The sequence below is a fragment of the Palaemon carinicauda genome, chromosome 23 (genome assembly GCF_036898095.1).
Source record: "Palaemon carinicauda isolate YSFRI2023 chromosome 23, ASM3689809v2, whole genome shotgun sequence".
Classification (NCBI taxonomy): Eukaryota; Metazoa; Arthropoda; class Malacostraca; order Decapoda; family Palaemonidae; genus Palaemon; species Palaemon carinicauda.
Genome location: NC_090747.1, coordinates 103852411 through 103868251, shown reverse-complemented (window position 1 = coordinate 103868251; position 15841 = coordinate 103852411). Strand labels below are relative to the sequence as shown.

At 35.5% G+C, this 15841-nt stretch overlaps 1 protein-coding gene across 8 annotated transcripts in view; it reads left to right on the top strand.

The window, feature by feature from the left end:
• The window catches only part of LOC137617326 (DENN domain-containing protein 1B-like), a 90434-nt gene that overhangs the window by 52168 nt on the left and 22425 nt on the right, over window positions 1-15841 (top strand). For all 8 annotated transcript variants that reach the window (XR_011039618.1, XR_011039619.1, XM_068347345.1 and 5 more), the window contains 4 exons: window positions 4361-4487; window positions 5890-6052; window positions 6718-6809; window positions 8631-8836. Coding sequence is in view for 6 of the 8 variants with exons in the window: in XM_068347345.1 (XP_068203446.1) it covers window positions 4361-4487; window positions 5890-6052; window positions 6718-6809; window positions 8631-8836 (588 nt within the window). In the remaining 2 variants the exon portion in view is untranslated. The remainder of the gene's footprint in view (window positions 1-4360; window positions 4488-5889; window positions 6053-6717; window positions 6810-8630; window positions 8837-15841) is intronic.

The following is a 15841-nucleotide window of genomic DNA, read 5'->3' as shown; positions in this document are numbered from 1 at the left end:
ATCATGTTAACAGAGTTGAGGATGCTGAAGTGTTCCTTCCAGAATTCCTTTAGGGTCAACTTCGTGTCACTGGTCACTTCAAAACACTTTCTGAAAAGGGCCTTGGTATAGAGTTTTTTGAAGTTTGAAATGACCTGTTGGTCCATGGGCTGGAGTATGGGAGTAGTATTGGGGGGCAAGAATTTGATTTTGATAAAGCTGTATTCTTCTTTCAAGTCATCCTCGAGACCTGGAGGATGTGCAGGAGCATTGTCCATAACCAGAAGACATTTCATTGGCAAGCTCTTTTCAATGAGGTAAGCCTTAACCTGGGGGGCAAACACTTCGTTTATCCACTCAGTAAAGAATTGTCTTGTGACCCAAGATTTAGTGTTCGAGCGCCACATAACTGGTAGTGCACTTTTACAAATATTATTTCGTTTGAACACCCGGGGGTTGTCCGAGTGGTACACTAACAAGGGTTTGATCTTGCAATCGCCACTTGCATTTGCACACAGCAACAATGTTAGCCTATCTTTCATTGGCTTGTGACCTGGCATCTTCGTCTCGTCCTTGGTAATGTACGTATTGGCTGGCATTTTCTTCCAAAATAACCCAGTCTCATCACAATTAAAGACTTGTTGTGCGATCAAATTTTGTTCATTTATGTACCGATCGAATTCCCCCACGTATTTATCGGCTGCAATTTGATCCGAACTAGCTGCCTCCCCATGCCTAGTAACACGATGAATACCTGTTCTATTACGAAACTTTTCAAACCAACCCCTGCTCGCTTTAAATGTAAATGAATCACTTTCACTGGTACTCGGACTTTTCTTCACTAATTCTTCATAGATATGCAACGCTTTTTCACAAATGAACGCTTCACTAACACTTTCCCCGGCCAACTGTTTTTCTTTAATAAATATTAAAAGCAACTTTTCCATCTCCTCAATCACTTGTGGCCTTTGCTTAGTTACCGCCGTAACTCCCGTTGCAACATTCGCCTTCTTAATCATTTCTTTATGCTTTAAAAACGTAGAAATGGTCGACTTCGCCATTCCGTATTCTACCGCTAAATCGGACACTCGTACACCATTCTCATATTTCGCTATAATTTCCTTCTTCAACTCGATCGTTGTTCGCACTGTTTTCCTCTTCTCCTTCCCCTTAACACTCATTACTTTCTTGGGACTCATTATGAAAGCTAAAAAAGCAATTAAAAGCACTGAAAATCACTAAATCACAACGAATGCTGATCGCGCGTTGTCTGAGTGACGCTCTCGAGAGAACTGATGCTTCCCGAACAAGCGAGAGTGGCCGAGATGGCGCGATCATCACAAAGCCCATGCGGTCGTCACGTGTTCGGCTGGTCGAGTACCGAATTTTTGGTCGAGCACCGCAGCAAAAATTTCTCGAAAATTTTGGTCGAACTCCGAATTGTTCGAGTATAGAGTCGTTCGACTACCGAGGTATCACTGTACTGCAAAATGTGCTGGGAAAAAATAACCCCCTGGGGGTTAAGGGTTGGAAATTTCCAAAGAGCCTGGGGGTAAAAGGGTTAAGGTGTACTTGCAGCAAAGGCATTTGTTTGAACAGATATGAGAAAAAAAGGTGTGTTCATTCAAAGTACAAACTAGTGCATTACAGGAGGTTATTGATTGCAGTAACAAATGGTAAAAAATCTCCACAAAGCAGGTTAAATGATTCCTCAAAAGTTAGTTATGATCTCCCTACACTCTATCAATTTGAGGCTTTTATGCAAAAAGGGTACTTTTTGTACTCTGGATATTTTTTCCTTAAACATTATTTATTCATTTTCTTCACTCATCACTTTCAGATGGTGGTTTCTTGCAATGTATAATTTTACTATAACTGAAAATTGTACATCAGTTCCCATGCTAATATATTCATGAATTATGGCAGAAGTGTTGCCTTTGATAACATCCTGTATCTTACATTCAATTTTTCTCAAAATGTTATTTCTTCTAAAGTTGGCAAATCTGAGATTTCATAATGCCCCCTTAATTTTCATTCTTTTGGTGAAGCTGGTTGATGCTGTGGTATCATGTTGACAAATGATGTTGAGTGTTTTTCTGGTCACTCCTATCTTAGAAAGATATACATCTATTTTGAGAGCAAGTATAGATTTTAAAGAGTATAAGCTAATTTCGGTAAAATCAGTAATTTCGGATGAGTTTATTGCTTCGTTTTATCATTTAGTTTACTGAGTTTAACAGTGGAGTTTTTAATTAGAATTCCAGTCTGCTTTCTTATTTGATGAAGAGATTCTCTCGTTTGATTCAGCTAATCATTTGTTCTACTTTCCTGTCCTAATATTTGATATACTTGCAGCTTTTTATATCTGTTCATTGTCATTACTTAGTAGATGTATTGACTTAGCCACTTTTCTTCAATGATACCCATGTCCTTTATTCGTTATGATTTGGAGTTACTGCTTATTGCCACAATGTCACTAACTAATCTATTTTCTTTGCATTTTGATAGCTTTCCAGTGAATAGCTCATAGTATGTCATGATCATATTTGACTTAAACATTATGAACCACAATTTTCCAACTTCAACTTGATAACAAGTTTGTTTTGCTTCTGTGCTATTTATTACACCTATTGATTGCCGCTAACTTTTACATAATCAGTTAACTGATTATAGGCATTGAATAGTACAGTGTTTACTCTACTTGAGTTTGAAGGTCATCTAGCCAACCTTCAAAGTAATGTGTATGTTTGCCTTAGGAAAATTTTCTTTTTTGTGTGCTTAAAATCTAAATAGAGGAAACAAATTTTGGAAATATTGGTTAAGAAAGCAATGAAATTGATGGAGAATTTTTTTTTATAGTTTGGATAACACTGAGTTATTGGTTCATATCCAGGAAAAAGTAAGTAACTCAGTATATTCACGTAAGAGTAATTGCACTGGTAAATTCAGTGCAGGACATTGTAGCCATTACTAAGAGATCTCTACAGTGTCCCTTGAGCCCTAACTGCACCAGCTTTATAGCCTCTTTCTTTACCTATGTTCTACTTCTTTTCCTTCATCTAGCTGTTCAAACTCCTATTAGTTTTCAGCTTAATATTGCAAATGCAGGGTTTTCCTCTAGTTAAACCTCGGCACTGCGTGCCCCATTGCCATGCTTTTTGGCTCAAATTCCATACATCTATTCATCCTCCTGACTGGGGGAACTATTAAAAGGAAATGTTTGTATTTAGGAAGCCCAAAATTTATTTTAGGTCCTGTACTATACTGTATGGTTGTTATTAGCTGGAAACTTGTTTTAGCCCATTTTTGCTTGCTGCTCAAAGAAAGTTTCAGAAATTGAAGATGTTTTTATTGACATTTTGTCCTTCGAGGTGGATTCATTTCTGTCAACAACATTCTTCGATGTAAAAAATGTATTATTAATAGAATTTCTTGTGCCTCTTTTTCTGTTAATGAAGTATTTTAGTAAAAGTTTGTCATGCCAAAGAATTTCAAGGTACAGAAAATTTATAGGATTAATTCTATTTTATATATCAGTCTTGTTGCTGTGGCACCGAAGGGTGATACTGTTTTATAGTCATGTTAATACTGTGCCATCATTGTCAAAACAGAATTGTTATACTGAGAAAGTTAAAAACTTTTAAAACCCAAAACTGAAAGTAGGAGACCATTAAGTAAATGTTTGATACTTGTCATTTCAAGACCATATCACCAAGGAAATTTTGGCATGTTTGCAGGTTAGGACTATGTAAGTACTCTGTATTACTTAGGAATTTGATTATTTGCTTGTTCCATTTGATTAAGGAAAGGGGTGGTTGTTTTAGACTTTATTTTTTTTTATGTAAAAGGGTCAGTCTTCTCACACTTCATTATTGGATCCCCATTTTAGTTGCATATGCTAGAGTAATGGAGAGGATTCTGTTGTATATTCATGGTATTAATGTTGATTGATTTATTCTTCCATTATATATCCTCCTCCTTTTTATTGTAACGAAAAGATAATTATTTTTGTGAGAAAAAAGAAGACAGGATCAAGTCCCATATAAATTTTTAGCAGTAGTACAGTCAGTCTCAGTTTTGTGTTGGAGAATAGCAAAGCGTATTACTGTACAGTAGAATCTTAGCACTTTAGTTGCTTTTGTACAGATCACCAATACATGCCACAGATTTTAGCAGCTTTTGTATTGTATAAGTAGATTGTGAAATATTGTTTACCCAGTGTTATTGTAGAAATTTACTCTTGAATGTTTTATACAATTATGTCTAATTTTTTTCATAAATATTATAAGATTCTAGCTCCTTATGATATCAAATAATTTTGTTTATATGAAGATTTGCTTTGATAAGAGTAGATGACTGTAGCATTGTTTATTCTGAACAGGTAACTAAAGGTGGGAAACAGGTTAAGGAGAAGAGTCGACAAACGTACAAAGACATCCGGGGAAAAATCAAAGAGATTCATCAACCCCGGATTGGAGAGGAGGGAGGTCCCCCATCTTGGATTAATGGTAATATATTTAATTTTTGATTAACTCCCACTGGTGGTGTAAAAAATAAAACTAAGAGCAATAGACTTCATTATTATTATTAACATTTTTACATCAGGTTTCTACTTTGTGGACTTAGATATGAAATTAATCTTATTTGTTGACCTTTTTAATGATCTCTGCTTCACCCACATACACTTTTCTGACTAACTGCGACTTATCCCTTCTTATCACATGTCAAAACTGTCTCAATCTTTGAGGTCTTAGTTTTTTTTATATATCCGTGGAAAAGATATTTATATTTGCCAATAGTTTAAGAGTCATTTCTTTTCATTAAGCTGTTGCTGATATATTTTTTCTTACTAAAGTATATTCTTTAATACCCAAATTCAGTTCAGTATGTCCCCAAGGTAACAGAATGTTCTTCCTCTTGTAAGACTTACCCTTCCATCAAACAGTGGTGCTCCACCTTCCTGTTTCCCTGTTGCTTCTATAAAATTTTGGGTATTGAAAATCTCCTGGTCCTTTCACATTTTGCAATCCAGAGTATCTCTCGGGTCACCATGTGTTATATATAATGCACAATAAGGATTTTGCCTCCACATTTGTGTTGTTAAGCTACACTTCTGACCACCACCCTTTAGACTAGATATGCAATTCTCATTCTCCTTAATGAGGGGAAGAATGATGGAATGAATACCAAACTCATTGGTCATCATAGGCCAGATATTTACTTTCAGACTACATTTTTCTTTTGTAGGAGAAAAATTACATACCTAGTACAGGCTGTCACCCTACTCATCCCTATGATGGGCAAGGAGGGAGTTGCTGAAGTATTATAACATGCTCTTGTACAGGACCATGGAGAAAGCTAAATTTCCCACCTCAACTACCCCTCTCAGTCCTGCCTTTGACAGGGAAGTGAGCTACTTTGGTTACCACCTGTCAATGACTACCTTTTTAATGAATTTAATTGCCATTTTAGCTCTACTAAAGACATAACCTTTCTCAAAGGACTCAAGGTTTATATATCTATAAAGAATGTACATACATACATATAGGCCTACCAAGGCACTTCCCCCAATTTTGGGGGGTAGCCGACATCAAACAAATGAAACAAAAAAGGGGACGTCTCCTCTCTACGTTCCTCCCAGCCTGACAAGGGACTCAACTGAGTAGCCTACAATTAAAGAATATAAATTAATTAAAAAAAAAATTTGTTTTACTAGATTTTTTTATGCATATGCAGTGTGTACATTTTTGCCACATATGAAGACAATGTTGAAAGAGCATATCCATTTGGCGGGACCTTAGGACTTCAAAGCTAAGCTGACACTTTATATTCCAGATGGACTAAGTTTATATATGCTGTATTAAAATTATTCAGTTTATCGACTTGTGTGATTTATTTTTGTCATTTCAGGTGATTCACCTCAAAAGCCCCGCTCAGCACCTTCATCTCCAGTAATGGGTGTTAAGCGGAGACCTCGTACTGTAGGTGGTAATGTTCCAGGCTTCTCAGCAAAAACAACTTACAAAAGAGCTTCACAGATTAATATAAGAGATGAAAGTAGTGTTCTTCCAGGGTAAGTTGTAAGAGATTTGCTGTATGTTCTCTTGTCCGTTAATCATTTCTTTATTTTGTATTTATGTACCCGTATGCCATTTATACATACTGTATTATTTGTGGATAGTGGTATGCAGTTTTCTGGTGGTCTTTATTATATTTATCAGTAAGAATTGCTTCCAGACCACTATGGAATTAAGCAAAAATAAACAGGAGGGAAACGAGGTGTTAATGAGCCTAAATCACATGAAATAAAGCCATAACATATTTCAACCAAAATGAATTAACTCTTCAGTTTGATGTTTAACAGAAAAGGAATGTTATAATGTTTCCTCCAAGTGAAAATGCCCTTTTTTGAACAATTTCAACAGTTCTAGAGATGAATGTGAAAGGCTTAGTTACAATTCTTGAGAAAGGTGTATTGTTTGTATCTGTCCTTTTTGACAGTATACAGTTATTGGGTGTTCTCCAAAGGATATGTAAAGTATATGAAAATATAGAAAGCATATTTCTGAACTTTGCCAAGTTTCAAAAGTTATAAGAATATGGCTGTACCAAAAATCTATGTTTTTGAGTAGGGACGGGAAATGCATTTGCTTTGATTTTGCATATTCTAAATAGATTTACATTTAGCTATGCTGATGTGTTAATTAATTATCTATAGTTGTATGTCTTCTTCTTCAGGACGCGAAAGTACGAACTTATAGAGAGCGGCATCATGTCTCCGAGTTCAGACAGCCTAAGTACTCCATCACCTCAAAGTTTAGATTTGATGGGTAAGTATTGATATTCTTTAAAGTACTGTAGTTACCTGATTTAAATAGATTACTTTTTATCAAAGTAGGTAAAATATGCTATTAGCTTTTTGCTAACCAATAGTCATTAACCTTTTGAGATTTCTTTGCCTTGTCACATCTTGTTTGTGGCACCTCGCTTGCTGGGTTTGATGACTGCACATTGGCTATAAAGGATTTTATTTTGATCACTTTCTGTAAAGGTAATTTTCATGCTACGATACAGATCTTGGGCATCAGTGTGAAGTAGTTCTTACACTTTCTTGTCATAGCCTAAAATAATATAAGAAAAGGGAAAGCAAAACTAATTGTATGGATATATACTGTGCGATGTTTAAAAGTGAGACGGGAAGTTAGTAAGATACAGGTGGTCCATGGGTTGCATCGGAGATTGATCCTATGCCCTGATTTAAGTCTAATCTTAACGTTAGTTGGAACACGCCTAAATACTGTACAGTACTGCAGTCAACCCCTCATGCTGATGCAGTGTTGTACAGTAGAGTTATAGTCTACGACATGAAATACACTTTTATTACATGGAAATATAATTAGGGACTACAGGTAAAAGAAAAATATGAAGGACAGAAATATACTTTAGAATCATACAAAAATGAAGAAAAATAAACACACTTCTTTACTTATTGGAGATGCATCATATCTACAAAATGTCATAAGGTGAGTCTGTCATAACCCAAGGACCTAATGTACAGTATAAAGGAAGATTATATGTTAATTAGAATCATTTAGACACAAGAAGAATAGCAAAGCAGCAGAGTAGTTGAAGATGCAATTAGTTCACCAACACTTAGCTTAGCCATATACAAAATAAGGGCAGATAAGAGGAATGGCTTGAATGGATAAAAATAATATGAAACTATGAGGACCTGAATTTAGGACAAGGTAGAACTGGACTGTATATTCATAAAGCCCCCAAAGGTAATATTAACAGATGAGTGAATAGTCAAAATGACAAGTTAGAGTTTTTTGAAAAATATTTTATGATTTGCTGCGAAAATAATTGTAAAAAATTAAGGGGTTTTGGGGCAGATAAATAAAACAGAAAATTAGGTGATAAAGATTATTATATTAATTAGTGGTACTATGAAAAACAATGATAAATTGCTTTGTCAGTTATATGTAGTATTGCATATGCTATCAATGCCAACAGTTAAAAAGTAAAGTAAGAGAAAAATGTTTAAAAGTTTCATGATTTTGCAAGTTACAAACATACAAACACATGTAGTACTGGTTGATACCTAAAACTGCGTACACTTTTGGGATGAAGTTGAAATATTTTATGCCATGCAAATGATTTTACAAACTGGATTAATTTTGTAAAGAATTTTGTGCTACTAAGACTCAATATTTAGGAGTAAAGTAGGTTGATGTCAATTAATGTTTTATGAATCTTAAAAGTTAAGTTATTTCCATAAATATGAATATCACAAAGAAATGCTTAGTTTACAGCCAATTTAGACAGAATGAGGTGATCCAAGAGGCAGTGTTGATACTATATTCAAAAGGTTGTTTTGTCTTTTCTTTGGAATTATAGAATATTTACTTCTGCAAATATTGCTATAAGAATGCTATCTTCTGCACATAGGAAAGATATTCAGATTTGGTTGTAAATATCGGAAAAGAACGACATTAATGGGAATGATTGTAATATTACATACCAATGGGGAAATTGATTTTGGTAAGTAGGATAGAAGAAATGATAATAAATATTCATAAAAAAGGACATAAATTTAATCGTAATTATAGTAATGTTATTTCTATTTGTAATAAATTTGTTCTTGATAGGCGAGATGGAAGAAATAATCAAAGCGAAGTTAGGGGACGATTTTGAGGAACTGGCATCAAGTAGGAGCAACGATTCAATACAGAGCAGCATTTCTAGTAGTGCTGGGGAAAGTCCAGGCTCAGGGTCAGCTTCAGGATCTGCATCAACCATAACTGTAAGGAAAAATGTGAAGGAGCATCCCCCGTCAGGGTTGACTGCCAAAAAGGTGAGTATGGCTCTCAACATCACCTGTACTAACAGTTCTTTTGTCGAGGTATGTAGATATTCTTGATAGTTCCAACCCATATGTCGATTCTTTTATATTTATGTGATGCTGCCATATAAGGAATGTGGTTCTTTATATTTTTAACCATAGATACATATGCCAAATTGAAACGGGGACTATACTAATTATGGTAAATTGGCTATTAATGGATATGGTAACTGTTTGGGCTTGCTAACAGTTTTGTGATCTTTTTTTATGAAAAATTTCAGTGACTGTATTCATGGTGTTCCTCTCGATATTCTTTAATGCTAACATAGAAATAATAAATTTAGATATCTTGAGTAAGGGTTGTAAGTAGTCATACGAGTGCAGGCACCAGTTGAAATGTAGTTTTAATTGTGGTAGACCAGTAAAAGTTATCAATATTTTAGAGCTAATATAAAATAGAAATTTGAAAACTGCAAGATTATGAAGGAATATATCCATACAACTACAGCCTATTGTTTTATCCATTCTTATGAATAATTGGAGCCAATGATCATGTCATGTAAGACCTCACACTTACAAGTGTAGCTCAGTACATATCTGTTTTCTTTGCACATCATCTTGCACACTAGATGGAGGTCTCGCTTGTCATAATCATTACTCCACATGTTTATAAGCGTTAAATCAGTTCTTCCCCTTTGTGAGTCTTAGGGTATTACTTTATTAGTAAAGAGACATATTTTAAGGGATTATTATGTAATATTGAAGGTATTACAAATGGAATTTCATATGGACAGTTAATAGTATTTTGCTCTTGAAATTTAGTCAGCAGCATAATAGTCATTTGTTCCTATATGTCTTCAAACCTTTCATCATTTAGAATAGGGGTATGCCTTAGTGGTGCCAGAACAGCCATTGAACTGTTAAGAAGGTAGTTGTTGAATGGCGGGTGGTGTGAAAGGGAAGCCCCAAAGCTCCGTTTGCTTGCCTGTCACTGAACAGCCACTTTTATCTTTGGATGCAACAGGTACAGACATTGGATCTTTTCTTACTTACATTTGTATTTTTTTTTTTAAGCACTCTTGCATGTAAACGGAAGCCCACCAAAAGGTGAGCATTTGGTTAGGTGAATTTTGTTCCTGTGAAGATACAGACCGTTGGAGCGCCATGTGATGTGTTCCCTTGAGGAAGGGTGACTAATTGCCCTCCCCCCATGTTCTTCTCGCTTTTCCAATCAGAAAGACGACAAGTTCAGAACATGACTCCTCTTGCTTCATGTCTCTTCACTGGGAAATTGTTAATAATTTTGGACTGTGTTTAGCCTTACGTGTTTGCAATATAGTAAAAGATATTTTTTTGGCAGGCTCACTTAGCGCTTACAGCGTTCCTTGGATTGTCATGCCTGTGTTGCTGTGTCAGTAAGTGTATTTAGAACTCCCTTAGTAACAAAACTGCCATATTAGTGGTTTGTTTTATGTCTGGAGGAAGCTCACATAGCTTGCTCCTTGGGAGAGAGCAGTCATTTTTGGTCAGCCAGACCATGACTCCTTTGGGAAGGAAAAATGGTTGGCAAGGGGGAAGGAGAGGTCACCTTCTCTCTTCCTCTTCACCAATCTCTTCTCCCATCTCTTCTCCCACTTCCATTCCTTTCTTCAAACTTTTCCTGCTTAAAAAGACGATGACGAAGACGATGCTGTAGTTACTTGGGAAAGCCTTTCGTTAAAATCTCATTAGGGTTTACAGCGTTCACTTTCCTCCTCTGGGAGGGTGACGATTCTTAAACACTAACTGGTACCTTTGGTGTCAGTCAAGCAAGCATAATATGATCTTATTGTTACTGTTACTGGAGCAGGTAAGGGGTTCTATACAAACCAAATATCAGCACCATGTTTCTGGGAAGAGTGAGAATGTATGTGATATGCCTTTCTCATTCCCACCAGAGTGCATACTCAGTGCTGGTACCTTAAGGGCGGCTAACAGTCGTGAGCTATGTGTGACAGCCATCACTGTTTCATCAGCTACAGGTGAATAGTCCTAATGGGACCGATCTCCGGCAACATATGATAGGTGACAAGGGTATCGTGTACACTACTTGTGTCATTCTGGAGAGTATAGCTGACAAAGTCCACACACTGACCTGTACCTTTGGGATCGGTTATTATCATGGCCTTTGGGTAAAAGCAGCTGTTGTTCAATTTTGAGCCACTATCGAGTTTTTTGACTGACCTGTACTTTCAGGGTCATTCAGCAAGTTGAGACTGGTGCAACAGTGTCCGCTGTTTGCACCTGTATCAGGTGATCGGTCTTTCTGGACAAACACCATCTTATAGGCAATCGAGGGTAAGGATCCTATTTGGGAAGCTATCCTACTCTTCCTCTTCCCTATCTGAATTTGATTCTTCTTAGAAGTTGTAGTAGTCCAAAAAGTCCTGTAGGACTCTTCACAGCACTATCTCTCTTTTGGTAGAAGTGAATGGCTCCCGGCTGGTTTGGGTCGGGACCAAGGCCCTTTGCCGCATCCCAGGTGGCTGGCTTGGCTATCCCTGTAGCCTGGCTGGCTGGAGATACATGGTCCAGGGCTGAGGCTGGGTAGGCTGGCTTGACTACCCCAGTAGCCAGGCTGGCTGTTCAGGGAATGAAAGAACCTTACAATTGGGTTTTAGGGGACTTTCCCCCAACCAATGAGTGAGTCTGACTATTTTAAAGGATGAGTAGTTTGTGCACAAATACCGCAGGAACAAATAGCAAAAAAGTAATTTGTATTTTTCTTAGCCTTACAAACCTGACTCCTTTGAATTATATTAAACCCCTCAACTACTACACTCAGTTTTGAGCCTAATGACAAAAGTGGCTATTCTTTGACAGGCAGGTGAGTGGAGCATTCCCCTCGTGCCACCTATCGTTAACCAACTTCCTTTTTAACCATTCAATGGCAGTTCCAGCTACGCTGAAGATGTATCCCTATTTTAAAGGACTCTGGTTTGACATATTCAAAGAAAATATTTGAGTATAAATTTGGAAAAGTTACTCCCAATTACATGTGCAGTCCTTTGTTTAATTTGGTATATATTGATGAAAGAATATATTTAATTTATTTAAGATTTTTATAAAGTAACTCGTTCCATGATGTAAAGAGCTTTATGTTTTTGTTAGTTGCCATCATGTTTACTAACCAACTGCTTATTATATTTCTGTTAATAAATATGTTTTCATTCTCTCATATTACTGTGTATTTGAAATTTGTACTTGTGTTTTTGTCCGTATTTTCGTAAGTGCAGTATATATAATTTGAATCATCATACAGTAATCATTTGTTTGGAGATCATTCCAAAAGCAACCACTGGAATAAGCAGAACTTAACAATGTTTTATAATGCTAATACAATGTGATTCAGGTATATCAACTTCATCCGCAGCAGTTAAAAGTTAATTTGACCCAAAATTATTGTCTTTTTTGTCATTTGACAAAATTGGAAATCAACATTATATATTACAACTTTTTGTGTTCATACAAAAGTTTAGGCCTCTATCTGATAAATTCCCTTTAGGAACTAGTCTTGGTACAGTAGTACTGGTTAGAGAGTTAAAATTTCTTTCAATCTCTACTTGAAACAATTGATTGAGTTTGCTTGTTTTGTGAGTCATTGACACAATGGTGATTCATTCTTTTAGTAATTCTTTAGTTCAATATTTTTTATTTAATTTTTATATCTTTCATTCAGTTTAGTTATTTCTTCCAACTGTGTATGTTTAATAATTGAGTGTGAGAGTTAAGAAAATTTAGTATTGTTTCATTATATGAGTTTAAAGTTATGAACAAAATTAAAAGAAACAACTGCTATATGTGAAAACCACAAACCTCTACCAAGGAGTGAAATTTTCATTTTCTAGAAGGTCCATTCTCTATGAATGTTAAATTGTTATCTCTTTGAAAACCAAACAACTTGATGCTCGTCATGAGACCACCGTCTGGTAAAATTAAGAAAAAAAAATCGACTAGTAACTTTTTTTTTACTTAATCTTGGGGATAAAGACCAATAAAAAATAGCAAATCAAGCAGGTAGTGTCCTTGTTGCAGGTCAAAGTTAACTTGATCTTATCTGAGCGGAGTCAAAATCTTGCACCTTCAAGTTTAGTGTACTGTAAGTTTGCTATCTTTCCCTATAGATAATGCTAGGACAATGTTAACTCACTTTAATGGTAAGCGTAGCTAAGTCATAGAGCACTTGAAGCTAAATAGCCTTCAGTTGTTCTCTTCCTGATATCTGTTGTACGAAAAAACTTCTCACTAAATTTAGTTTGTACTTGAAAATAAGGAAATAGCTTAACAGTAGAGTAAAGAAGACTCAATTGATGTTTTCCTATCTTTTTTAAAAAAGGGAGGGTTCATTTCTAATTATATAATAGTCCCCCTAATGCTAATATTTTTTAAGTAAAAAAATTTTGCAACACTAGGGTAGTATTGCTACTTTAAGGTTTCTTAGGCAGTTACTTTAAGTTAAATTTGCTTTAGAATTAGGTCTGACCTAAGTTATTGAAATATAATGTGGTAGTTGACAATAACTGAATTTGATTTTATTTTTATGACCTTGGATTCCATACAACTGTGAGAAAATTGAAAGTATTGCTTAGGGAATGAAAAAGACCTGGAGAGAGAGATACAGTATATATTTTCTTCTTAACAATGCCCACTGCATGTCATTTTCACTGTAGCGTAATTAGGTATTTTGACTTTGGTCTTCCATGCGTATATTTTTTTTTATTAGTCTATATATAAGAGCGCTCAGTTTTAACTTAAAAGCGCTTACTTTAGTGATTGGAGGGATATTACGATCCAGACTACCAACTCGGTTTTCTGCCTTTTAATATAGTCGCTAAAAGAGCAGCTGGATTGTAGTTATGCAAGGGTTTAGCAGTAGAGGGGTTGTAAAGTAAATAAAGAATTCGAGGCTCTGTGAGAGAATCTCAGTTCTGTATGGCACAATGAACTTTCAGAACCCATATTTGATGGATCACTATTATCAATACACTCAACTTGAGATGTTAGGTTAGAGTTAGCAACAGGCCAGGTAGGGTCAGAATTACCGCCTTTAAGCGAAGACTTACTGGTCTGATATATAACAAGTCAGGCTGGACATTAAGAGCTTTTGAAACTCGTGGTGCTAGCGTGGTATTATTTTAATGATCCACGATTTAATCAACTAGCCTAGTCTTCTCTGGATTTCCCCTATAACTAAAAACATGTTTCCTTTGTAGAGCTTTTAATTTGATTGGCAATCATTGAAACACTTTTCCACTTGGTGAATAGTGAGGCATTCTCACTCCTCTCAACAGTTATGTAAATCACAGTACTGTCCCAACTTGAGACAGAGAGAGAATGTGGGTCATGATCGCCGAGAAACAGATCCCTTTGACAATCCACGCAGTAAATGCTAATAGATACAGAGGAAGACATCCTAAAACATACTAAAATTGTAACAATCTAGAGGACAGACTATGTCTAACCGATTGGACAGAGAAACTAAAATAGCAAAGAGACTTGCGTCACCCCGTGCTTCTTGCTTTTAACTGCTAAAGTGTTTCATTCCTTTTTAGACGTGTCTCTATTGAAAGAAAATTAAATGGAAAATTTAAAGAAATTTGTGTAAATATCAATTAAACCGAGTTTCTAGAGAAGAACCTATATTTACATCAGGGAAGTTCATTGAAATAAGTACTTAACTCTCCCACAAAACATGACTTTGCAAATAGAAACTATAGTTCTTTTAATATCATGTGCAACTCAGCTTAGAAAATGTTTGTGGGTATAAATTTGTGTAGTTCTGATGTGATAACAGCTGATGCAATACTTTTGTTGCACAATATTACCAAGAGAAAACAATCGGTAGGGTAATTCATGACATGAAAAGCAACTTTACGAACATATGTTGGGCTTGATTAAGTAAAAGTAGCAATAGAATATAGGGAAAAGGCTACAGTTAAAATGATTGCTGTATACTGTACATTAGATTTGCCAGAAGCAAATGTCCAAAGAAGAATAAAAACCTAGAAGAGGCAAATCCCAGCCCCAAAATTTTATTTTATTTTATTTTATTTTTTTTTTTTTACAATAATTTCTCCTACTTTATCTATATCACAAGTATACTGTAAGGGTAAAGTGAAATTTCCCAGATATATCATCATCGTTATTACTTTTGTCTTTATTTTCATAATTTGTACGATGGGAAGACATGAATACAAAATGTTTTGTGTATGAGTGAATCTTATAAGTACTGATAAGAATGGATATTAAAAAAACTTTAATACAGCTGTAAAAGAATTAGGAATTAGTGATTCACTGGTCTAATTAAGAGGTTTAACTGTAATTTTGCCTCGTCATACTGAAATTGTATACCAGTATTTTATTACCGTATCTAATTTTATGAATACATAGAACTTAATAGACTTGAATTCTCGAAGAAAAGTATCATATCAAGAATTTTAGGTAAGAGGCTTTTTTAAAATTATTGGTCCCTATGTCAGTTAAAATGGCTTTTTTTTTATAAGTAAGTGGCTTCTCCCTAATATTGAGGCTGAAATAACTTTTACCTCCAGAGGATACAAATTAAATTAATAGAAAACCTTCCTGTTTGAATCAGGTTAAGTGAAGGCATTTCTTTTTATTCAAAGATGGTTTTGGGGTTAATGTGTTGTGTGATCTCCAAAGGACCTTACTGGAAAGGCTTGAACAGGGAATCCAATGACATAAGAATACCAAAGAAATATTGTCTCCCATGGTCTAGGGCCAGTGTTTTCAACATGCAAAGCACAGATTCAGTGTGTATAAGGGAGAACCATGGTTTCAGGCTCTATTGAACCCATCACAAGACCCACATTGCTGAAAAATAGTTGGTAAACAATGATAATTCATCACTGAGAACCAATATTAATACAGTACTGGAGCGATGTGGTCTCTACTCAGCTTTGGGAAGTGAGAAGCCTCCCTCTACTGTTAAGTAACAGGAATTAAGTTAGGGTTTAG